Genomic DNA, 26,738 nt, shown 5'->3' on the forward strand with positions numbered 1-26,738 from the left:
ATGAAGCGGGGAAGAAATGAAATGAAAGGCACACAGCAGGTTTTCCCATTGCCTTGCACAGATTCTGTATCACTGCTGGGTTTGGCACGTCCTGCCTTTCCCTGCATATCCAATTGATGAGCTGCCATGAATCTGCCTTGTAAACCTCCTGTGCTGTGCAGAGGAGAAACCAGTGGCAGCAACGCTGAAAACTGAGTTCAAAGGAGTCAGGATCCTCCCTGTGTGAAACCCGGAGTGCACACTGAGGAGAGTTCCCTGATAAAGCAGAATCACATCCTAAGGAGCCAGAATGACACAAGATGGTTTTATAGTGCTGAAAGCAGCTGCACCAGAGTCCTCAGCAGGGACTGAGCTGTTCAAAGAGTGACACAAACCCCAAATCCTCAAAGCCAGGGGCTGGGAGCCCATCTGGGACTCACACGTGGCTCTGCTGCAGCAGCCACGACCCAGGGAGGGCTCAGGGCCAAGCTCTGCTCCGTGTTTAACTAAAAACCAGCACAAACCCACTGCCAGGACCTGCCAGGACCTGCCAGGACCTGCCACCAGCCCCACACAGGAAACAATCCCATCTGCAGTGCAGGAAAACTCCCAGCCCCACTCCCAAACCTGCAAATTCCCAGCCCAGCAAGTGACCAAAGCAAGTTCTGACCTGGATCTTGAATATCCCTCTGGATGTCAAATATTCCCCTGGATGTCCAATATTCACCTGGATGTCCAACATTCTTCTGGATGTAAACATTCCCCTGGATGTGAAACATTCCCCTGGATGTCCAATATTCCCTCTAGATGTCAAATATTTATCTGGATGTCAAACATGTCCTTGGATGTCCAATATTCCCCTGGTTGTCCAATATTCCTCTGAATGTCAAATATTCCCCTGGATGTCCAATATTCACCTGAATGTTAAATATTCCCCAGTATATTGAATATTCCCCTGTCCCACCATGGGACAAGGTGGCACCAGTGTGAAATTTCACCAGCAGCTGCTCTGAGCCCACCAGAACACTCCCAGCACAAGACCCCAAGGATTTATTTTATTTTATATTTATTTTATTAACTCCAGCCCCTCTCCCTGGCATGCAGAGCCCAGGGGATGCCCCCAGCACCCCAAAGGAATTTCAGTCTGGAATTAACTGAGGGATAGAAAAGCTCCCATTCCATGCAGCAGATATGGAAATAAATGGATTTATTCTGCAGATCAAGGCAGGTTCAGGGAGAGCTGGGTGGGTTTTGTTCTGCTGCACCCACCCCAAACACAGCTCAGGGAAATGGAACACCCTGGGCAAGGAGCAGCAAGGAAAAAGGTAAATGGAGAGGAAAATCAGCACAGAGCATGCAGGACCCTCAGGAAAAGGGACTTTAAGTTAAAAAATGGCTTGTGGAGAGATCCAGAAATGCCAGCTGGGCCCTTGGTCCTAAACCAAAGCCTGGATTGCTGCTGGTTTCTGTGCTAGAGCAACGAGCACCCTGCTCCCTGGGAATGCCAACATCCAAAGTCCTTGCTGATGGCTCTAAAAGGAGTTTACAACTGCCCTGATCCACAGATGGGCTCCAGTTTAAATTACATCTCCACAGTATGGTAATTCAATTGTAAAAATGGAAAGTGCACCAATAACAAAATTACATTAAAACACGGAGTGACAACAATTTATCCAAGGAAAAGGATCCCTGTGGATACCCCACAGCTTTAACTTAGAAACTTTCTACACATGAAGAAGCTCCTGAATCACTTGGAAATTTCATTTCCACTAATCTTGTTTATTGTTTCATTTTTTCACATTAGCCCTCATCATAACCCAACAACAGAACACCTAAACTAATATGGAAGACTAATATTTCTAGTATGTTATTCATTAATGCTTAATTCCATTGTGTCAGACCTTTGCTGCATATTTAATGACATTCCTGGTGTGTTTTATCACCTCAAAATTCTCCTTTATTATGGCAGTTAAACTCCAGTAATACACAAAAAATTAAGACTCTCCTTGGGAACACTAAATTAAATTATAGGAATGGTGCAAGATCACTTTGAGAGATGTAGGGGAGCTCTGTGAGACAGAACAGAAGGAAAATGAGGAGCTGCCTGTGCTGGGAACCACGAGGGAGAACAGGCATTGGGAGATTTTGGCTTCCTAAAATCTGCTGGAAAAGGGGCACTGGGGCCACACGGTGCAGCCAGGCAGGAAAAAACAGGAAATAGAAGCCCTGCTTCAAACACTGAAATGCCTTTGGTAGCTGCCAGGACCTGGCCTGGAGCAGGAGCTGCAGCAGCTCAGGACAGGGAACAAGACCCAGAATATTCCCAAGCAGGGCTGGAGAGCTGAGCCCCAGAGCCCCAGACCTTGCCCAGCAGAGCCTCAGTGCCCAAAGCACCTGGGTGAGCCCTGCAGCTGCAGGGGATGCTGCCAGCCCAGAGCAGGTTTGGTCCCACCTGGTGCATCCCCTCCCTTGCTGCAGCACATTTCAGCCCAGGCTCAGCCCAGGGAGCTCACAGTGCCACTGGGACTGCAAATGGCACAGCACAAAGCTGGGGATGGTCAAACGGGTCCTGTCAGCCCTGGCACAGGAGCTGGGGACACACAGAACCCTGAAATTCCTGTCCAGCTGTTCCCATTATCCCCATCTCCCTCACCCTGGAGCAATGTTCTCCATGGACTGGGCTGGGCCTTAATGACCCTCTGTCAAACGAGCACTAAAAATGCTCAATAAAGCATCCTGCAGCCTGGCAGAGCCCAGCCCTGCACAGGGGGCACGGGGACAGGGCAGGTGACCCAGGGGTGGCACTGGGACAGGGCAGGTGTCCCTGCCATGGCAGGGGTGGCACTGGGACAGGGGAGGTGTCCCTGCCATGGCAGTGGTGGCACGGGGACAGGGCAGGTGTCCCAGGGGTGGCACAGGGACAGGGGAGATGCTCCAGGGGTGGCACTGGGACAGGGCAGGTGTCCCTGCCATGGCAGGGGTGGCACTGGGACAGGGCAGGTGACCCAGGGGTGACATTGGGACAGGGAAGGTGTCCCTGCCGTGACAGGGGTGGCACTGGGACAGGGGAGGTGACCCTGCCATTCCAGGGGTGGCACTGGGACAGGGGAGATGCTCCAGAGGTGACATTGGGACAGGGAAGGTGTCCCTGCCATGGCAGGGGTGGCACTGTGTGTTCTGTGCTACACCAAGAACAAACACAAGGAAATTCACTTTACAGCAAGAACTCTGGGGAGTCAAAATATGAATGCACCAGAAACGAGGTCACAGCCTCAATCAATCAATCCATCCATCAATCAATCAATCAATCAATATTTAAACTATTTTTATGCCACAAAGAAGTTTTATCACTACTTGTTTGGCAGAACCTTGATAGGGCAAAGCAGCACCAGGAAATCTGGGATCCACAAGACCAAAGAGAGAGGCCAAAGAAGGGATGAGGATGAAATTAATATGATATTAAAATAATATTAAATAATATAAAATATATTATTATATACAATTATGTTATTATGGTGTTATTAAATTATATATAATATAATAAAATAGTATTTTGAAGGGGCTGAATGTTCCCCTTTCCCTGACTGTGGGCCACTCCTCATATTCTCTGCCCTTAACTCAATTTCCTCCTGTTATTTGCAGATCAAATCTCAATGTCCCCCCTGAGCCAGCAGAGCTTCTCTTAAAAAGACTTGTATGGAGGAATTTAAATGATGTTCTGAGTGTTACACAACTGAAAAGTAATTAAATCAATGTAACTTCTAAGGAAACAGATGTTAACTGTTATTTCACATAAGACATCCACTTCCTTTATCTTTAATTCATTTTGTGGTCGGTAAAAATGACCAAAGTTATCTTTACTTTGCAAAACCTCCTGCAATGTGAGTGAGGGAAATTAACACTTTGATTAACACTTTTAATATTTGGAATGAATTTCAAAGCTTCAGCTCAGTCTCCAAGGTTTGCATTGATCATTTCTCCCAATGTTGTGGCACGTTGGAAGAACTTGATGAGATTGATTCCAAGGCAGGGAGTGAGGAGGCAGCTCAGAAACACTGATTAATAATTCCTCTCTGCCACCCCAGGGAGCTCTGCCAGCACCTCTGCCTGACCAGGAAAAGTGGGATTTCCATGGGAAATTCCCTTTCTCAGAGCTCACACACAGAGCAGCTGGTCCAGGGCTGGGAGCTGGGGCACCCACAGAGCTCTGCCAAGCCATGGCTGGGATTTTGGGATGGTTTGGGCTGGAAAATCTCAGAGCAGAACAACCATTCCCAGCTCTGCCATGCCATGGCTGGGATTTTGGGATGGTTTGGGCTGGAAAATCTCAAATCAGAACAACCATTCCCAGCTCTGCCAAGCCATGGCTGGGATTTTGGGATGGTTTGGGCTGGAAAATCTCAGACCAGAACAACCATTCCCAGCTCTGCCAAGCCATGGCTGGTGGGATTTCTGTTAGCTCACAGATTTGGGATGGTTTGGGCTGGAAAATCTCAAATCAGAACAACCATTCCCAGCTCTGCCATGCCATGGCTGGGATTTTGGGATGGTTTGGGCTGGAAAATCTCTTAGATCACAACAACCTTTCCCAGCTCTGCCAAGGCCACCAGAGCCCCCTGTCCCCAAGTGCCACATGCACAGGGCTTGGAAACCCCCCAGGGATGGGGGCTCCCCCAGCAGCCCCTCCAATTCCTGACCACCTGTCCATGGAGAATTGTTCCCAAAATCCACCCTGAGGCTCCCCAGCACAGCCTGAGGCTGTTCCCTGGGATAAAATCCCAAAAATCCCAATAAATTTTTATTTTTATTACTATTATTACTATTATTACTATTATTACTATTATTACTATTATTACTATTATTACTATTATTGTTATTATTAATATAAAATTAATAATAACAAATAAAAGTATTAATAAATAATAATAAAATAGTAAACAATAAAATAATAAAACAATAAAACAAAAATTAAAAATAAAAAATTAAAAACAAAAATAAAAATCAAATACAAAATACAAAATACAAAATACAAAATAATAAATAATAAATAATAAATAATAAAATCCCAAATCCCCCTGGCTGTCAGGGAGTTGTGCAGAGCCTCAAGCTCCCCCCTGAGCCCCTTTTCTCCAGGCTGAGCCCCTTCCCAGCTCTCCCAGGAATTCTCCAGCCCCTGCCCTGGACCAGGCATGGAACATCCCCTGCACACCAGGGAACTCTCCTGAAAGAACATTTCCATTTCCAAGCCATGAAGTTCACTTTTGCCTTTTCTCTCAGAGCAAAGCAACGTTCCCTGCATAAGGATAAAATCAGAAAATCCACAAAATTCCAGCGAGTCTTGTTTAATGCACTCACTTTCAGTTGTTCTGCAAGCAGCTCCTTATTTTGGGGAAATCAATGTTTTTACTGGAGCTGAGTGCTGATCCCTGGAGCCTCCCTGCACACCCCTGCCAGCTGCACTCGATGGTGACACAGCAATTTGTTGAGTCCTGCTCTTTCCCTCTCTCCGATCTTGATTCCCCAGACAGTGCCAGTTCCCCATTTTTAATCCATCTGTTCATTTTCAAATCTCAGAGCAGCACGCTGTAAAGAGAAGCTCTTGGAGCAGCTCCTGCAGCCCCTGCCCCTCCTGGGTGGAGCTGAGAGCAGAGCGCAGGCACTCAGGTACTGAGGGGAAATTACTGCTGGAAATGGGGGAGCCAGGGGAGGGGGGGATGGATGGGAGGGAGGGGCAGGACCTGGGAGCACAGCCCTGCCCACAGGCAGGAGAGGGAGCAGCTCCCCAAAATCTGGGAGCAGCTCTGAGACCCCCATGGCTCAGGGGAGCAGCTCCCCAAAATCTGGGAGCAGCTCTGTGCCCCATGGCTCAGGGGAACAGCTCCCCAAAATCTGGGAGCAGCTCTGAGACCCCCATGGCTCAGGGGAGCAGCTCCCCAAAATCTGGGAGCAGCTCTGAGACCCCCATGGCTCAGGGGAACAGCTCCCCAAAATCTGGGAGCAGCTCTGTGCCCCATGGCTCAGGGGAACAGCTCCCCAAAATCTGGAGCACAGCCCTGCCCACAGGCAGGAGAGGGAGCAGCTCTGAGCCCCAAAATCCTCTGGCAACACAGAAAGTGCAGCAAACCCCAAACCCCACCAGGCTGTTTGATTCTCTCAGCTGGAGCTCCTTGGGACACTCAGGGGAAACACAAAACCTTCAGCAGCCCCAGCAAAACCCACTGGGAGGCACTGGGTGACACTGGGTGACACTGGGGGACACTGGGTGACAATGGGTGACAATGGGAGGCACTGGGAGGCACTGGGTGACAATGGGTGGCACTGGGTGACACTGGGAGGCACTGGGTGACAATGGGTGACAATGGGTGGCACTGGGTGGCACTGGGGGACACTGGGTGACAATGGGTCACACTGGGAGGCACTGGGAGGCACTGGGTGACAATGGGAGGCACTGAGATGCACTGGGTGACACTGGGAGGCACTGGGAGGCACTGGGAGGCACTGGGGGACACTGGGTGACAATGGGTGACAATGGGTGGCACTGGGTGGCACTGGGTGACACTGGGTGACAATGGGGGACACTGGGAGGCACTGGGTGACAATGGGTGACAATGGGAGGCACTGGGTGGCACTGGGAGGCACTGAGATGCACTGGGTGGCACTGGGTGACACTGGGGGACACTGGGTGACACTGGGTGGCACTGGGTGACACTGGGGGACACTGGGTGACACTGGGAGGCACTGGGTGACAATGGGTGACAATGGGTGACACTGGGTGACACTGGGGGACACTGGGAGGCACTGGGAGGCACTGGGTGACATTGGTGACACTGGGAGGCACTGGGTGACACTGGGTGACACTGGGTGACAATGGGTGACACTGGGTGACAATGGGGTACACTGGGTGACACTGGGTGGCACTGGGTGACACTGGGTCACACTGGGAGGCACTGGGTGACACTGGGTGACAATGGGTGACACTGGGTGGCACTGGGTGACAATGGGTGACACTGGGTGACACCTGCACCCTTTGCAGCACCCCTGGCACTCCCCAGGCACAGCCCAGCCCCCACCTGCACAATCCTGATTTTCTCTGTTTCAGAACCTGCTCCTGCCGAGTGCCTCAGTGAAGATTTTAAACAAACTCGATTCCTGTAACACTGGGAAAAGAGTCCTATTAAAACTCAAGTTACTTTGATGATAAATTTTAATTAGAACTATCCACCAAATGCTAAAATAATCTGATGGAGGAGGAGAATTCCAGCAGAAACAGCAGAACATGTAAATCCTCCTCCTGATTTACAGATCCTGCAAGCAAATCTGGGGCAGTTCCCTCAGCCCCTCATGCAATATTTTATATTTTCCTCCAGGAAAGCTGCACTGCAAGGAGCCATCTCTCTTTTGGGTGGATCCCTGTTAATCTCTAGGATGGAACTTTGCCCCTAGCTGAGCAGCAGCACAGCAATGGGAGATCACTGCAGTCTGAGCTACAGCAGGAGAAACCAGGGCATTCCCCCTCAAAAAGAAATAAAAGCATTTCACCAGTGGTTGAAAGAGAAATGGAAACTCTTGTTACCTGCCAAAACAGGGAGCTCAGTGTTGTGTTCCCTGCCACAGCTGAAGGCACCACTAACACCCAAAACAGAGCAGAGAGCTGCACCTGCACACTGAGTGTCCAGGGCAGGCCAGCAGGGCAGGCACAGAACCTCAGCCAGGGAGAATCCCTGCACAGCCACAAAAAATAAAAAAAAAAATAAAAATTAAAAACAAAAATAAAAATAAAATACAAAATACAAAATACAAAATAATAAATAGTAAGTAATAAATAATAAAATCCCAAATCCCCCTGGCTGTCAGGGAGTTGTGCAGAGCCTCAAGCTCCCCCCTGAGCCCCTTTTCTCCAGGCAGCCACAGTGTGGGGAGGAAGGGAAGAGCCCCAGGGTGGGGATGGGGCACTCAGAGCTGTGTTCTCTGGTGAGGGAAGGGCAGATGTTCTGCAAACCAGCTGTGGGAAGGTAAAACCAGCACTGAGAGAAAAGAAACCATGGGATGGGTTCCACTGGTTGGTGAATGGGAAAAGAGATTTGCCTTTGCAAACACACTGTGGGTTTGCTGAGAAATGAAACTGGATATTGGAAGATGAAAGAAGCAATGGGGAAAAACCATGAATTCTATAAGAATTAAAAATTAAAAGGAGGGTTGTACATGAGAGGGAATCTCAGGTATCAGTGTTTGGGCAGTCTGTGCCTCTCAAGTGCCTCAGCAATGGGGACAGAGAGAGGGAAATTGGGATAAAAGGAGGTGAGTCCTCCAAAAATCTGGGAGATCCCAGGGGATGCCCCATGGTCTCTCCTTTATCCCAATAAAGCAAAAGGACTCCTCTGTCTCCTTTTTGGACACAAACCCCTGGTGTTTGTGGTTCATTTCCTGACACAGGAATCAGTGACTGGCACCAGCACAAAGAGAAGCTGCAGGAGCAAGAACAAGGAGCAGTTCAGAGTGGGGGGAGAACATTCCTCTCAGCACAGCTCCTGCAGTCCCAGGGGTGCTGGAGGCTCCCCCTGCCCTGAGCAAACCCTCAGGCTCTCTGTGGGCTCAGCAAACCCCAAAGCAGCTCTGCCCCGGGATGGGTCTGGGATCCACCCACACAGCCAGGGCAGGGGATGCTCCTCTCCTTGGAATCAGCAGATTGACTGATGGGGCTGGGTCTGTTCGGGCAGACACTCAGAACAGCTTGAAACTTCCATAAACCGGCTAGGGAAAGAAGCTGAACTCGAGAGGAAAAACTAAACCAGAGAGAAAAAAAAAAAAATAACTAGAGAGAAAAACTGAACCAGAGAGAAAAGCTAAACCAGAGAGAAAAATGAAACTGAGAGGAAAAGAGAGAAGGGGAGGGAGAGTCCAGGGGCAGGAAAGCACAAACAGGACTTGCCTGGGCTGTGACTCTGCTCTGGGCTGGCCAGGCAAAAGCACCTCCTGGAATGATCTGGGGGGTTAAATTCCCAGAGATTTCCCTGCTGGAATTTTGGGGGTTAAATTCCCAGAGATTTCCCTGCTGGAATTTTTGGGGGTTAAATTCCCAGAGATTTCCCTGCAGATGCCACTTGTGCCTCCTGATTTCAGGGAGGGTTTCCTCTGGGCTGCAGTGTATTTTCTGCAGAGAAATTTTCTCTCTGGCTCTTTTTCCCTTCATTTGAGAGAACCAGAACTGAAGCAGCAAAACAGCCAAAATTGTGGATTGAGGTTCCCAATCAGCTCAGGAGTGGCTGGAGCAGTTCAAACCCTGTCTGGACACAAGATGTGCTGGGAACATAACTCAGAGATCTCCTGTTTCCATGGTAAATTAGGATGAGCAACACGAAATCAGGAGAGAGAAATCTGGGGAAAAAAACCAACCCCAACCTAATGGAGAAGTAAATAACTCTAATAAATGCACTAACAATTTAACCAGTACTAAACCCCCAACATAAATTGGTGTGTTAGCTGAAAAAATCTCAAATTAGCAAAGCAAAACCACCACAAAGGGTTACACCAATAAATAAATAAATAAATAAATAAATAAATGAATAAATGGTTACACAAATAAATAAATTAACAAAATAAATAAATAAATGAATAAAGGGTTACACCAATAAATAAATAAATAAATAAATAAATAAATAAATAAATAAATAAAGGGTTACACGAATAAATAAATTGGTCAGAGGGGAGTCTGAAGTTTCTCCCTAAATTCTTGCTGCACAATGATGGCACAGGGTGAAACTCAGCAGTGAAAAATGAGGAGCTGTAAGTGGATGTTGCAGCCCTTGAGAGAGAATTTCCAGGCACTGCAGGCAGCAGAGGCAGCCAGGCCTGGGCAGGTAACAAAAATCCACATTCATGGCTCAGAACAGATGGTGTTTCACCAGCTGCCACCTGATGGAAGTTTTCATCCACTCCAAAACTGTTTTTTCCAAAATCCAGATAAAATGTGAGGCACAATAATCAGGACAAAGGATGATGAGGCCACAGGCAGCTCTCAAATGTGGTGAATCCAACGGATCTGATCTGATCATTCACACCAAAGCTGTTTATTGGGAATTTACTGCACTTGTCCCAGTGCTACAGCCCCCAACAGGAAAAGAAAACCATCATGCCCAGCAGAAATGAGAGTTTTCTGTTGCCTCATTAGAGATCTCCATTCCTGTGCCTGAGTGCAGCTGGAGCCCCAGGCAGCAGCAGATCACCAGAAAAGTCTGGAATGACAAACCCCAGGGGCTGTGCCTTGCACAGAGCAGGGCAGGGTGGAACCAACAGAGCAGTCTGCTCCCCACGAGGTTAAAACTCCTCTGACTGTGCCAATCCCTGTGGGCTCTGCATTTGGGATTCAGTCCTGGCCACCTGCTCTTCTGGCTCTAAATGCACCTGGGGCAGCAGCAGCTAGAGCTCCCAAAACCCCAAACCCTAAAAAACCCCAAACCCCCAAACCCCCAAAACCCTCAAACCCTAAAGCCCCAAACCCCCAAAACGCCAAAGCCCAAACACTAAAACCTAAACCCCAAAACCCCCAAACCCTAAAAAGCCAAACCCCAAAACCCCCAAGCCCAAACCCTAAAAAACCCCAAAGCCCCAAACTCCAAAACTCCAAAACCCCAAACCCCCAAACCCCAAAGCCCAAACACTAAAAACCCTAAACCCCAAAACCTTAAACCCCCAAAGCCCACACCCTAAAAACCCCAAGCCCAAACCCTAAAAAACCCCAAAGTCCCAAACCTCAAACTCCAAAACCCCAAACCCTAAAAAGCCCAAACCTCAAACCCCCAAAGCCCACACCCTAAAAACCCCAAAAGCCTAAACCCCAAACCCTAAAACCCCCAAACCCCAAAGCCAGTAGTGCAATGACAGGGTAGAGCAGAGATTTCCCCTCTCCCAGGAGCTCAGTGTGGGATGCAGAACGTGCTGCACTGAAAAATGCAGGAATTGCTGACAATCCCTATTGCTGCAGCCTGCTCCCAGTGCTGGGCCCTACAGCAGCTCCTTCCCCCCACTGGATCCCACAGGAGATCCCTGCCCTGCTCAGCCCAGCCCTGTCTCCACCCTGACTGCTCCCAGAAAAGGCAGAACACTTCCCAAAAGCTGCAGAGCCCTTCCCAGCCCAGCCCTGGAGGAAACGAGCGATGATTTACCAGGATCACTCTGAATTCCCTGTAAATGACCAGCACCACAGCAGTTTCCTGTTTTCCTGCTGCTTTCCCACTCTCTTTGTCTCAGGTGAAGGGCAGCTGGGGTTTGCAGCATCTCTTGGTGGAGGGTCTGGAGGAGAGGAGAGGAAAGCTGAGCTGTGCCTCAGGATCCTCTGTGGGGTGAAACACAGAGTGGGCACCTGTGATGCTCTCACTCAAAGCCTCTTGTATTTCCTGTTGGTTTTTCTGTGGCAATGTCACTTTTAATAAAGGCCCAGAACCAGGCTGACCTACATAATCCTCCAGTACAGGAGCACACGCTGCCTCCCACTATTTCTGGAGAACAGAAATGGAAATGTCTGTGCCTTGCTTGGTTACCGTGTCCCTCCAGAGCTATAAACATCAAATTGGAAGAAATGTCCCAGACTTGTCCAGCTCACCAGGCAAACTCACTGATCTGCTGGTTTTTCTCAACAGAAGGGCCCAGCAATGCAGAAGAGTGTGATTATTTCATATCAAGGCATAAATCTTCCTGCTCTACACTCAGATGGCACCAGGGGACTTTGGTCTCCAGAGCTGGAGCTTGTCCCCCTCTCCCTGTCCATGTTTATCAGCTTAGAAGAACCCAACCAGGAGAGGCAGGATGGCAGATGAACCCAAGTAATTTCAAGCCTTTTTCCTGTTATCCTGTTAGCCTCTAATTGCCCCGAGTCAGCCCTGCCACAAGGCAGAGCTCCTGTTTTCCTTCTGCTCTCTCACTTCCCTTTCCCTGGGACTCAGCAGCACCTGCAGCAGCCCCTGCTCCAGCTCCAGGCTGAATAAACAAATAAACCTCCCTTGGGTTATTTGGCTGAATCACATCTGATTTCAAAAGGTACAAAAGTGCACACACAGCTCAGTTCTGGCAGTCCCAGAGCACTCTTTGTCCAGCAGGCAATTCCAGACTTTACTCTGCACCATCCAGCCCCAGTTCCAGACTTTACTCTGCACCATCCTGCCCCAATCCCAGAGCTCTGCACCATCCTGCCCCAATTCCAGACTTTACTCTGCACCATCCTGCCCCAATTCCAGAGCTCTGCTCTGCACCATCCTGCCCCAATCCCAGAGCTTTGCTGTCCCAAAACCTGCTCCACTCTCACTGCCCACACCCTGTCCCAGAGCAGAGCAGAGATTCAAATGTCACAGGAGATGAAGCCTGGAGTCCCAGCCAGGAGATGGGAATGATGAGTCTGTCTCAGCTCCTGAGCCCATGGACATTTTGGAGCTTATCTTGATGTGGGTATCCAGGAAAAGGCTGTTCCCCACAATCCACACCCCACAAACTGGCCATGCTCAGCAGAATGGAGCCAATGAAGGAATTACTGGAGAGCTACACCTGCTGTTCTGCACTGTCCCCACCTCTGCAAACCCTGGGGCTGCAGGAACCAATCATTCCATCCCTGGGGCAGCAAAGCAGCCCCAGAGCACAGGGGAGCAGGTGAGAGCATTGGGAGAACAGGGCAAAGTGTCACCAGCTGTCACCCAGAGCTGCTGGGAGGAGCAGCCAGAGGGATAAAAACCCAAAACAAAGCCAAGGAAGAGCACCCACCCCTGTGCCCACCCTGCTCATCCCCATCCTTCCTCCTAATACCAACAGAGAAAACATTTCCCTCCCCAGTAATCTTGTTTATTCTCATAAAGAGTCACTGACTAAAACAAAATCCAGAGAATTGACTGTTGACTCACAACTGAAGAGAAATTCCCATAGGCAGATCTTTTTAGCATTCCAAAAGCATGACTAATTCAATTAACACCAGCCAGAAGAAGATTATGTAAAGCTACCAAGTTACACATCTATATATGTATAGAATAAATTACAATTACATGTTAAGGAGCACAGGTAAGAGCTGGATGGTTTGCATTTTGTATTTCAAGTGCTGCTATAAACATCTTTATTGCCAGTTTGACTCCAGGAGGCATTTACAAATTTCCAGGCATATGTGAAAATAAAGTTTTAGAGTTGTGTGGTTTTAATTACCTTTTCCTTATTCAAATCATTACTGGATGTTGTTATGGCAGTTATCTTTGTCCATCAGTGACTGTACATGTGCCAAACCACCCTCCATCCTTCTTCTCTTCTGCTACTTCAAAATCTCCACAAATCTCATGAAAAGAAGAAACAGAAGAGCAGGGAAGTGGAAAGGAGCTTGTCTTGTGGATCACTCATGCAAGGAGAGAATTCAGGAGTGCCCTTGAAAGGCTTTTCTGAAGAATCCACAGCCCACAGATTAAAGTATGAGCCTGAGAGTTCTCGTGCCAGGAAACAACTTTCTTGTGTTTTCCTTTGACTGGAAACCGAAGGTTAATGAACCCAGCAGAGGAATAAATGTGAATTCTGGGCTCAGGCAGTGCAGCTGCTCTGCTGCCTCTGCCCCAGAGCCAGAGCCCACCATGGAAACTGGCACAGGGCTGCCCTTCCCTGCCTGCATCCACCCAAGGATATAAAGGTGCTCAGAACAAGTCCCACCTTTTATTTCCTGTACAAACCTTACAAATCTGCCCTGAGTTTTACATCAGGCTCATTTAAAACTCCAGATCAGCCAGAGCCAAGCTGGCAAACACAAACTGACGAAAGATGAAGCTCCACATTCACATCATTTTTGCCTGAAAAAAAAATGAACTTACAGGAAAAATGAGGTATTTTTTCTAAAAGTGAGAATTAGGGCTAACTGAAACTTCAATTCAGGCTGAGCCAGCCAATAACCAGTAAGTGCTGGGCATAGACCTGGACAATAACCCTGCTGAACACACCTGGGCAATACAGATATAGATAGATATAGATATAGATATAGATATAGATATAGATATAGATATAGATATAGATATAGATATAGATATAGATATAGATATAGATATAGATAGGTATGAAAGTATATGAAAATATTAAAAATATATATGAAATTATAAATATATATGAAAATACAAATATATATAAATATATACAAATAAATAAATATAAAAATAAATCCATATAAATACATATAAAATAAATATAAATATCCAGATAGAAATGAATGCAGACAGAGCTCCCTGCAGTGCTGAGAGCACCCTGGGGCAGAGGCAGGGCAGGGGCTGTGTCACCCTGCACCTCACCAGGGCTCCCTGCTGGGCTCAGAGCAAAGCTGAGCTGCCAGAGCTCCTTTAATCCCCTCCTGGAGGGAATCACAGCCACAGCACCCTGCAGAGGGGAGCAGAGTCTGCACAGCCAGGGGAGTGCTGAGCCCCTTATGTAACAGCAGCAAGGAAAGCTCCCAGGAAAGGAACATTTTCTGGTTTTGGGATGTGCAGCTCCCCTGCAGCACATGCACATCCCCTCACAGGCACAGAGCCCTGGAGAGCTGCAGGAGGAGCTGGGGCTGTGCTGCAGCTCTGGCTCCACCTCTGAGACCTTTGTCTTCCCAATGCCTCTTTGATTTGGTTTGGAGTAAATCATTGAGGGCAGATTGAATTTCTGGGAGCTGATAATGAGTGTAGCTAGATATGGATCCTTTCATTTAAAAGTCTGCTTTGCAATTTAATCAGCCTCCACAGCCTCAACACCAGCCTGGAAGTAATGTGGGATGGTTGTAATGGTGAATGAAGAATAGAAAAATTAGACAAAAATTAGATTAAGGATTCTATCAGGAACCCTGAGCTGCTGCCTGTAATCAGGTCCCACTGCAATGTTCTGTGTCTGGGGAGGATTGCACATCCCCAGAGCAGCCCTGGGGCTTGTCCAGCGCTGAGCAATTCCAGCCCAGCTCCTCTCCACACACAGGGCACCACCACCATCTGCAGCAATTCCACTCCTTGTCTTAAAAACCTTTTCCTGAGTGATGGGACAAGACAGTCAGAGCCACCCTGAGCTCCCCAGGCAGCCCAGCAGACTCAGCAGAGTGTGAGTGTGGGAACTGGGGTTTGTACCCAGAGCCCTGCATGGCCACACCCCGCCCACACAGCAAAGGGAAACTCAGAACAGTCAGTACTGGGGGGCCCAGGAGCCCCAAAAGGGTGGTGGGGGATGGCAGCCCCAGATCTGAGCTGGGGGACCCAAGGCAGCCCCAGATCTGTATTGGGGGCCCAAGGCAGCCCCAAATCTGAGCTGGGGACCCAAGGAAACCCAAAATCTGTATTGGGGGCCCAAGGCAGCCCCAAATCTGAGCTGGGGACCCAAGACAGCCCCAAATCTGTGACAGGAACCCAAGGAAACCCAAAATCCGTGTTTGGGGCGGTCCCCAGGCAGCCCCAAATCTGAGCTGGGGACCCAAGGCAGCCCCAAATCTGTATTGGGGACCCAAGGCAGCCCCAAATCTGCGTTCAGGACCCAAGGCAGCCCCAAATCTGAGCTGGGGACCCAAGGCAGCCCCAAATCTGAGCTGGGGGATGGAGCCCCTGCCTGGCACAGCTCAGCCCACCCTGCTCCCTGCACTCAGCCCATGGCCAGCCCTGGCATGGAGAGCTGAGCTGGGACAGGGCTGCTCCCACCTGGATTTGATCACGAGCAGCAGCATTTCCATGGCTGGGACAGACACAGCTCCTCGTGCTGAGATCCATCCCTGCACCAGTGCTGGGGGAGCAGAGGACAGAGCTGCACATCAGCACCAGACACTTCCACCCACTTGCTGGCACAGGAAAATCCTGCACTCACAGCCAGCTGCTGGCACACCTGTGCACATTCACCTACCCAGGAGAAAAGCAGCTTCAGCACTAATGACATCCAAATGATATCCTTGCCATCTCTGATGTTTGTGATTCTTGGCTCCTTTGGAAGTTAAAGATGCAGTTAGGGTTTAATCAATGGCATTCTGCTTGCAGAAAGGCCTCCTGAAGCTGACAAAAGCACCAGGCTCTGCTTTGAGACCTGCTCCAATCTGAAGCAGGATGAAAAGGAAGTGCTTCACTTTTCATGCTGGGGAGTTGTTGAGGTTTCTGAGGAATCAAACAGCCACTGCAAACACGATGTTATCTCACTGCTGGTGTGCTGGAATCAGGGAGAAGCTGGGTATGTGACTGTGGAGGCAGCTCTGCTCACTGCAGGGCCTGGGAGAGCTCAGGATCTGAGACTGAGCAGAGACTGAGCAGAGACTGAGCAAACCTGATCAGGAATCAGAGACAGAGCAAACCTGATCAGGAATCAGAGACTGAGGAAACCTGATCAGGAATCAGAGATTGATCAAACCTGATCAGGAGTCAGAGACTGAGCAAACCTGATCAGGGATCAGACTGAGCAAACCTGATCAGGATCAGAGATTGATCAAACCTGATCAGGAATCAGAGACTGAGCAAACCTGATCAGGAATCAGAGACTGATCAAACCTGATCAGGTTTTTAAAAATATATATATATAAATGAAGAATTTCCACGGACGCAGAGCCCTGCTGCCCTTCCCTCGGGATCTCAGAACAGAACAGCGAGGCGAGGGCAGGGAGGGCAGCAGGGACAGAACACAGGAGGCTTTAGGGGGAGATGGTGCCTTTAACGAGCTGGGAAGTTCTGGGAGCAGGGCTGTGATCGCTGGGCTGATTGCTCCGAAACTCCAGATCTTGGACAAGTCTGAGGGAAAGAGCCAGAGCCTGCCAGGCACAGGACCAACCATTTCTGTCAATCCCTCCGAAGTGCTAATTGCTTTTTATTGCTCCTGCAGCCCAGGGCGCTCAGGGCAGTGTGGGGGCTGCAGGGGGGCTGCAGAGGGGCTGCAGAGGGGCTGCAGGGGGGCTGCAGGGGGGCTGCAGGGGGGCTGCAGAGGGGCTGCAGGGGGGCTGCAGGGGGGCTGCAGAGGGGGCTGCAGAGGGGCTGCAGGGGGGCTGCAGAGGGGCTGCAGGGGGGCTGCAGAGGGGCTGCAGAGGGGCTGCAGAGGGGCTGCAGGGGGGCTGCAGAGGGGCTGCAGAGGGGCTGCAGGGGGGCTGCAGAGGGGCTGCAGAGGGGCTGCAGGGGGGCTGCAGGGGGGCTGCAGGAGGGGCTGCAGAGGGGCTGCAGGAGGGCTGCAGGAGGGCTGCAGGGGGGCTGCAGAGGGGCTGCAGAGGGGCTGCAGAGGGGCTGCAGGGGGGCTGCAGAGGGGCTGCAGAGGGGCTGCAGGGGGGCTACAGGGGGGCTGCAGAGGGGCTGCAGAGGGGCTGCAGGGGGGCTGCAGAGGGGGCTGCAGGAGGGGCTGCAGAGGGGCTGCAGGGGGGCTGCAGAGGGGCTGCAGGGGGGCTGCAGGGGGGCTGCAGAGGGGCTGCAGGGGGGCTGCAGAGGGGCTGCAGGGGGGCTGCAGGGGGGCTGCAGAGGGGCTGCAGGGGGGCTGCAGAGGGCTGCAGGGGGGCTGCAGGGGGGCTGCAGGGGGGCTGCAGGGGGCTGCAGGGGGGCTGCAGGGGGGCTGCAGGGGGGCTGCAGGGGGGCTGCAGAGGGGGCTGCAGGGGGGCTGCAGAGGGGCTGCAGGGGGGCTGCAGAGGGGCTGCAGAGGGGCTGCAGAGGGGCTGCAGAGGGGCTGCAGAGGGGCTGCAGGGGGGCTGCAGAGGGGCTGCAGAGGGGCTGCAGGGGGGCTGCAGGGGGGCTGCAGAGGGGCTGCAGAGGGGCTGCAGAGGGGCTGCAGAGGGGCTGCAGAGGGGCTGGGCTCCCCACTGCTCCTGCAGAGCCTTCCCAAGGGACAGGCTCGCTCCAGGACAGCCTGGGCACTGCAGAATGTGGTGACACTGTGAGGCTCCCTCCTGATGCTAGTGAAGACATTTCTGTGATTACAGCAAGGGCAGGTTGAGGCCAGCTGGGCTTCCCTGGGAGCAAACACAAGGAATGAACTGGAACAGGGAACATCAGGAGGCAGAATTCCAGGAGGGGAATATCCAAGCTGCATTCACCCAGCTGGGTGAGCAGGACACTGAGCTGGTGACACAGACTGAGCTGGCCCTGGGTCCTGGCAGTGCCCAAACCAGGCTGGGCACTGGGGCTGCAGCACCTGGGGCAGAGGGAGTGTCCCTGCCATGGATGGGGTGGCCTGGGTGGATCTGGGGTCATTTCCAACCCAAACCTCTCTGATGAGCAGCAAACAGAACCAGTTTTGACACCCAAGTGTCCAAAGCCATTTGGCTCATCCCAAACTCCAGATAAAAACTCCAAACTCCAGGCCATGGTGAGCTGCTCCCAGAGCAAACAGCATCCCCTGGGAGCTTTGCTGGGGCCCAGAGCCCCTGTCCCACCTCCCCAGCTCTGGGACAGCTCTGCAAGGCTGCACTCATCTCCCTGGGCGCACAGGAACTGCAGCTCCAGGAACTGGAACAGAAACCACAAATTCTCAGCACTCTGGGAAAAACCAAGCTGCTTTATCCAGGCTCAGGTGTCCAAACATGAGGCTTCAAGTGGCATTTGCTTCTGACATTGAAACAGATATGAAATAAGCTCTCCCAAGGAATAATAGAAAACTTGGCAAAAGGCACAGGCTGTAAAAAGTAAAGGCCATTCCTTAAGCAGAGTCCGTGCCATCCAGCAGTGATATACCAGCAGTATAATCTTAATTAGCCAATAAAAGTTTTGAGACAATCTGTCTAGACTTGCTTTTGCCTGGATATAAAATTGGCTCTAAAAGATAATACATAAACAGCAATGAAACATCAATGAGGAGCTGTCAGAAACAGCCCCTGCTGCTCCACATCTGCACCCTGCTCTTCCAGCAGCAGCATTCTTGTGAAACCCTTCAGGTTTGCAGGCAGAGCAGCTGCTGTGGTCGGGCTCAGGGCACTGCAGGGACCCTCAGCTCCAGCCCCTGGGCTCCTGAAGTGCTTCTCAATAATGCCAAGAGCTGAGAGCAGCCCTGGCTGCCAGCACTGCCTCTGCTCCAGGACATGGGGCAGCACAGGGCACAAAGAGTGTCAGGGAAAGAACAAAATACTGATACCTGATAAACTGAGGGACAATGAAAGGGTTAATTAGATATTGTGGATTAGTGAGGTAAGGGGAGAAACAAAATACACCCAGGGAATTAAATTACAACATGGTTTTAATCAATGCTTGAAGATTTTCTGTGATCACAGCCTGAGAGTCCCTCCCAGGGCCAAGCTTACACTGTAGGCAGCTCTGGAACATTTCATCTCTCTGGTTTCCCTCTCTGCCACTGTCCTGTCCCAGAGCAGCAGGATGTGCTGTGCCCAGAGCCAGCTGAGCCAGCAGCAGCTCCAGGGCACCCAAAACTCCTCAGCTGCATTTCCATGGCCCCAGACAAGCCTGGCCCATCTCTGCGTGCACACAACCAAACACTTTTCCCTGTCACAGCCAAATAATCTGCATTTTTACCCACTCAAAATACCTGAACAGGGGCTCCTGGAGCCCGGGGTCACCCACCCAAGGGTGGGCACTGCCACACCTCAGCTTTGGATTCAGACCAGGGACCTGGAGCTCGGTAAAGTGATGCTGAAATCCTGCAGACCCTGACCAGGAGCAGCCCAGCCTGCAAGGCTGATGTGCATCCCCTGTGCATCCCCAGCCCTGACCTGAGGATAAGCACTGGCTGTGCTGGGGGCAGCTCCTCACACAGAGCCCAGCAAAGGGAATTCCAAACTCTGCCCTGACAAAAAACTCCCCTCAGGACATGCAGGGAGACTAAACACTGCCCAGGTCCTCACTCCCTGCCTGCCAGGACCTGCAAGGTGGGGATTGCCTCCCATCCCCTCCTCTGCACAGCTCACACGTTCCCAAGAGAGCCACAGCAGCTCTGACCCCTCACAGGGACAGATTTTGTTTCCTGCTCTCAGAAATCCCCTCAAGCTCCCCAAGCCACTCCTGGGGATCAAGGCCAGGGCATCTTCTCCCAGCCCAGCTGCAATTATCAGGAAATCTCATTAACCTGCCAAACACACAACACCAGTCAGTACAAACTCAGACAGAGCTCTTGCTGATTGTTTTTTTTTCTGAAATGCCAAAACATTTGTTATTTGACAACAGGAGGGAGAACAATAGATTTCATAATGTTGTTATTTAACATCACTGCACACCGAAAGGACACGTGCCTGAGTGCTTGGGAAAAGTGGGAAGAAAAATGGAAAACACTTGAAGTGCTTGGAGATAAATGACTCTGTTTTCTGAGTGGTTTATCCATTTGTTTTTGCTGTATTTGATCACAGAACAGGCTCCCAGGAGAATAAATAAAGGCTATTCCCATCAGAGCACAACCAAAGACAGAGGGACAACACTGAGCCCCCAGGAGGAGCAGGAATTCCATGGGAAACCTCCCCAAACCTCCTCCTGTCCTTTTTTTATTACAGATTCATCACCTCCCTCCTCACTCTGAGCCTGGGTACCCTGTGAGTCCCTGTCCTTGCAGTGAGTGCCCCAAACCATTCAGCAGGGCTTGATGGACCCCAGGAAAACAGAGATCATCACTGGCACCAGTGTAGGACACAAAGGGAATAAAGAGGATTTTCTGCCCCCAGGAAGAGCAGTCTCCTCCCAAGCCCATCCCTCCCAGCAGGGATTTCCCCCTCTGGTGTTACCCAGCACTAATTTGTGCTAATGAATTCCCAACAGGCAGCATGGCAATGAACTTCTCTGGCAGAAATGCAGGTTCAGGATCAGAGCAGACCTGCAGGAGCCTGCAGAGGTGCTGTGTGAATCACTGAGGGATGACAGAGCAGCTCTGGGCTTCATCAGTGTCAGCAAGGGCTGAGTGAGAGCACAGGACTCTGAACCACCAAGGGGCTCAGGGAGCCTCAGGACATGACTCAGATCCCCAAAAAAACCCAGCAGAAGATTCAGATCTTCTGAGAAGCACAAGTCAGTCCAGAAAACAAGTATCAAGGCTTTAGAATAGCTGTTGCATTTTCAGTTTTCAGTGGGTAAAAGGGTTTGAAAAGCCTTTGCTACAGATAAACCCAGAGAAAATAACTTCTGTGATGGGCACTGAATTGTAGGCCATGAGTGTGTACAGAAAGCAGAGAATTTGGAGAGGATGGTATTTAATGCACAGACTGATGCAGTGCACAGTCAGGGCTCATGATTCTGGTGGAGTGGCACAGAATGATGGAATGTCCTGAGCTGGAAGGGACCCACAGGAATGGAAATCCAACCCCTGGCCCTGCACAGACACCCCAAAATATCACCCTGGGCATCCCTGGAACAGGGCTGGAACCAGAGCCTGGAAAAAGAGTCTGACACAAGACTGGAACCAGAGCCTGGCACAGAATTGGAACCAGAGCCTGGAACCAGAGCCTGGAACAGAACTGGAACCAGAGCCTGGCACAGGAATGGAACCAGAGCCTGGAACAGAACTGGAACCAGAGCCTGGCACAGGAATGGAACCAGAGCCTGGAACAGAACTGGAACCAGAGCCTGGAACCAGAGCTTGGCACAGAATTGGAACCAGAGACTGGAACCAGAGCCTGGCACAGGAATGGAACCAGAGACTGGAACCAGAGCCTGGCACAGGAATGGAACCAGAGACTGGAACAGAAATGGAACCAGAGCCTGGAACCAGAGCCTGGCACAGGAATGGAACCAGAGCTTGGCACAGAATTGGAACCAGAGCCTGGAACCAGAGCCTGGCACAGAACTGGAACCAGAGCCTGGAACCAGAGCCTGGCACAGGAATGGAACCAGAGACTGGAACCAGAGCTTGGCACAGGAATGGAACCAGAGCCTGGAACCAGAGCTTGGCACAGGAATGGAACCAGAGCCTGGAAAAAGAGTCTGACACAAGACTGGAACCAGAGCCTGGCACAGGAATGGAACCAGAGCCTGGAACCAGAGCCTGGCACAGGCATGGACCCTGACCCTGGCACAGGGAGCTGGCAGGGCTCAGCAGGAGCAGGACACACACCCTGCAGCCCCAGCCCCTCCTCACCTCAGCTCTGGCAGGGCAGCACTGCCCCAGCAGGGGCACAGCCAGCGGCTCAGCCCTGCAAATGGGCCACTGGGGGAGAGCAGAACGTTAACAAATGCACTCCAGATCTTTCATTTATCTGTTAGGAGGCATTCAAGTGGTCTTTTGCTAACGACTTCCAGATATATATATTTCTTACAGATAGCAATTAACCTTCTGGTACAGATTAATCTTTAAAAAAAAAATCAAAGATGAATTAATCTTTGAAATTCAAGTATTCAGTAGTTTCATTAATAATCTGAAATTGTCCTTTAGATTTCCCGTAATTAGACCATTCCCCTAATTTATTAATCCCACAGACTGCAGAGCATGTTTCAAATCTTCATCTCCTGCCACAATGACATATTCAAACTTGCTTGAAGTGCTCATAATAAAAGTCACTTTGTGAAGAATTATTAACTCAGAGGATCAAGCAAAGTCTTTATATGCCAAAGCATATTTGAAAACTAAGCAGGGGCAGCACTTTCCACTGATCCTCAGATTTCCTGAGATCCTGGCTGATCAGAAGCCAGCTGGGATAAAACAGTGACTTGAGGATAATCAGCTGCTACAGACTGGAGGCCAAAGGCAGGGAAAGTGTTGGTACCAGACCAACCCCTCCTTCCTGCCAGGGGAAAGTGATTGGGAGGTGCCAGTCAGTGCCCTGGGCTGTGCCAGCCCTGCTGCTGCTGGGATGCTGATCTGGGCTCAGTCTGGGCTCAGTTTGGGCTCAGTTCCTCCAGCCTGGGCTCTGCCAGCCCTGCTCCTGCTGGGATGCTGATCTGGGCTCAGTTTGGGCTCAGACTGGGCTCAGTTCCTCCAGCCTGGGCTGTGCCAGCCCTACTGCTGGTGGGATGCTGATTTGGGCTCAGTTTGGGCTCAGCCTGGGCTCAGTTTGGGCTCAGTTCCTCCAGCCTGGGCTGTGCCAGCCCTGCTCCTGCTGGGATGCTGATCTGGGCTCAGTTTGGGCTCAGACTGGGCTCAGTTCCTCCAGCCTGGGCTGTGCCAGCCCTACTGCTGGTGGGATGCTGATCTGGGCTCAGTTTGGGCTCAGTCTGGGCTCAGCCTGGGCTCTGCCAGCCCTGCTCCTGCTGGGATGCTGATTTGGGCTCAGTCTGGGCTCAGACTGGGCTCAGCCTGGGCTCAGCCTGGGCTGTGCCAGCCCTGCTCCTGCTGGGATGGTGATCTGGGCTCAGTTTGGGCTCAGTCTGGGCTCAGTCTGGGCTCTGCCAGCCCTGCTGCTGCTGGGATGCTGATCTGGGCTCAGTTTGGGCTCAGTCTGGGCTCAGTCTGGGCTCAGTCTGGGCTCTGCCAGCCCTGCTCCTGCTGGGATGCTGATTTGGGCTCAATTTGGGCTCAGCTCCCCCAGCCTGGGCTCTGCTCCTCAAGCACCATTTCCCAACCCCTGCCAGGGCTGGGCAGCCCCTTCTGCAGGAGTTCCCATTCATTCCCTCCCTGCCTGACCCCGCCTGGCTCCAGGCTCCTGCACAGCTCAGCTCACTGCCCCGAGCCAGGGACAAGGTGCCAAACCCCCCAGGGGAGAGCAGGACACCTCCAGCCAGCCCTGCTCCACTGAACCTGCACAATGGGATCTTCCTCCCCGTGCCAGGGTTTGGGATCGTGGCAGGTGTTAAACCCTGAGACCTTCCCTGTGTGATAAAGGAGCTGAGCACAGCCCCAAGCAGTGCCAGGGACTGGGTTATTCCCATCCAGGTCTGAGGAAGGAGCCCAGGCACAGCCCTGCCAGTGCCTCAGTGTGCCAGGCACGACCCACATCCCCTGAGGACACAGGGCTGGGCTCTGCTCTGGCTTCAGGCTCTGCTGTGGCTGCAGGACCCTGAGCTGGCTGCATGAACAGCTCATAGAATAAATGTAATCCTGCACAAGGTCCATAAAACAGATCCTGTTGCCCAGCCAGAGCCCGTCCTTCACACAGGGAACACATTCTGGGTTTGAGTTTGCAACTGCAGATATTTGCAAATAAAGTCAATTTTAAATTCCAATGAGAACTGGCATTTGTCACTTCCTGCTGTATTAAATCCAAACCCATTTGCTTTAATACCACATAAATATGCATTTGTAGGAACAGAAGAATTTATGCAAATGTGGGTTCCTTCTGTGACACCAACGTGAGGAAACAATTCCAGCTCCCCCTCTCCCAGACCCCTTCCCTTAAGCCCAGTGATTTTGTTCCCTGGGAGATGCTGCAGGAGGGATCCATCAGCCCCAGGACAGTCTGGGACCTGCTGGGGCTGTCCCTGCACACAGAGCCAGTGCTGGGGCACCAGCCCTGGGCATGGGAGCCCCTGAGCAGCTCCAGAGCAGCCCCTGCCCTGCCCAGGGACTCCCTGGGGCACTGAGCTGGGGGTGTGCTGCCTGTGGGACACCTGGGAGCTCCAGCAGAGCCACACTGGTGGCTTTGTCACCAGAGCCTCCTGCAGGCAGCCCTTGACTCAGCACCATGATCAATTCCATCACCAGTGATCAATCCCATCACCAATGATCAATCCCATCACCAGTGATCAATTCCATCACCAGTGATCAATTCCATCACCAGTGATCAATTCCATCACCAATGGACAATTCCATCCCCAATGGACAATTCCATCCCCAATGGACAATTCCATCCCCAATGGACAATTCCATCACCAATGGACAATTCCATCACCAACGATCACTTCCATCACCAGTGATCAATTCCATCACTAATGATCAATTCCATCACTAATGATCAATTCTATCACTAATGATCAATTCCATCACCAATGATCAATCCCATCACCAATGATCAATCCCATCCCCAGTGAACAATCCCATCCCCAATGATCAATCCCATCACCATGATCCCAGCCCAGCATCAGCTCCCAACGCTCCATTCCCCCCTGAGGAGTCTTGGTGCAGACCAGCATGCCAGGACTCACAGCCCAGTGTGCCAGGACTCACAGCCCAGTGTGCCGGGACTCACAGCCCAGCTCTGGCTGCAGCCCAGTGTGCCAGGACTCACAGCCCAGTGTGCCAGGACTCACAGCCCAGTGTGCCAGGACTCACAGCCCAGCTCTGGCTGCAGCCCAGCGTGCCAGGACTCACAGCCCAGTGTGCCAGGACTCACAGCCCAGTGTGCCAGGACTCACAGCCCAGTGTGCCAGGACTCACAGCCCAGTGTGCCAGGACTCACAGCCCAGCTCTGGCTGCAGCTCAGCGTGCCAGGACTCACAGCCCAGTGTGCCAGGATCACAGCCCAGCTCTGGCTCACCCACACCAGGGAAGGACCTGAGCCACCTCCACGGGATGGGCAGGGAAGTGCCAACAGCCCAAAGGAGGCTGGAGCCAGGGTGACGCCACCTTGGGGGCTGTGAGCAGCTCCCACAGAGCTGCAGGTGTGGGGACAGCACAGCTCAGCCCTCCCCAGCCTGGCTGCTCCCACGCCAGCAAGGAGACTCAGCACAGACCAAGGATCCATGGCTGGAAAGCACTGAGGGCTCCCCTCAAACTGCACCAGCAGCTTAGGGATGGCAAGAGCCAGGAGCACTGCAGGGCACTGCAAAGGATGGAGCAGTGCAGGATCAGAGATCAGCTCTGAAGGACAGGGTGACATGGGCACAACACGACATTGATGGCTTGCTGCAGGGAGCACGGCGTTGCCTACCTGCCTCTCTGGAAATTTGCATGAAGGACTCGACTCCTTTTTCTCCATAATTCCCTTCAGATGCCAAAGTGGATACATAATTCCATCCCAAAGCTTTCACAATGTCCACCATTGCTTGTGCTTGGAAGGAATCTGGAGGAACCACCCGTGAGAAGAAATCATAGCGCCTGTCATCGCTCAACTCGGGTGCAGTTGAGGCATAACTGATTTGTGGGATCTGTAGAAAAAAACAATTTCTGATAAATACACACATTCACAGACTCGTGGCACTCGTAGCAGCAGCAGCTCAAGCACCTGAGCTTTGGCTTTGCTGTGTCCAGCTGCGTTTCTCTCCTTTACAACATCCAAGCTGAAGGAATGATCCTTTCATTGGCTCTGAGTTCCCCAAATAAAACTGGGAATCCACTCGGGACAGCTCTGCACGTGCCCACCATCACTCCTCCCTCTGAGGCAATCAAATCTAGCACACTAAATCTCAAATGCAGCACACACACCAATCTCAAATGCAGCACACAAACCAAATCTCAAATCCAGCACACACACCAAATCTCAAATCCAGCACACACAGCAAATCTCAAATCCAGCACACACACCAATCCCAAATCCAGCACACACACCAATCCCAAATCCAGCACACACACCAAATCTCAAATCCAGCACACAAACCAAATCTCAAATCCAGCACACACACCAAATCTCAAATCCAGCACACACAGCAAATCTCAAATCCAGCACACACACCAATCCCAAATCCAGCACACACACCAATCTCAAATCCAGCACACAAACCAAATCTCAAATCCAGCACACACACCAAATCTCAAATTCAGCACACAAACCAAATATCAAATCCAGCACACACACAAATCTCAAATCCAGCACACACACCAATATCAAATCCAGCACACAAATAAAATCTCAAATCCAGCACACACCCCAAATTTCAAATCCAGCACCCACACCAATCCCAAATCCAGCACACACACCAATCCCAAATCCAGCACACAAATAAAATCTCAAATCCAGCACACACACCAATCCCAAATCCAGCACCCACACCAATCCCAAATCCAGCACACAAATAAAATCTCAAATCCAGCACACACCCCAAATT

At 51.3% G+C, this 26,738-nt stretch overlaps 1 protein-coding gene across 2 annotated transcripts in view; it reads right to left on the reverse strand.

The window, feature by feature from the left end:
• GRM7 (glutamate metabotropic receptor 7) overlaps positions 1-26,738 on the reverse strand; it is a 184,750-nt gene that overhangs the window by 84,077 nt on the left and 73,935 nt on the right. For both annotated transcript variants that reach the window (XM_056501854.1, XM_056501853.1), the window contains exon 2: positions 25,625-25,841. In XM_056501854.1, coding sequence (XP_056357829.1) covers positions 25,625-25,841 — 217 coding nt within the window. The remainder of the gene's footprint in view (positions 1-25,624; positions 25,842-26,738) is intronic.

Source organism: Oenanthe melanoleuca, chromosome 12 (genome assembly GCF_029582105.1).
Source record: "Oenanthe melanoleuca isolate GR-GAL-2019-014 chromosome 12, OMel1.0, whole genome shotgun sequence".
Taxonomy (NCBI): domain Eukaryota; kingdom Metazoa; phylum Chordata; class Aves; order Passeriformes; family Muscicapidae; genus Oenanthe; species Oenanthe melanoleuca.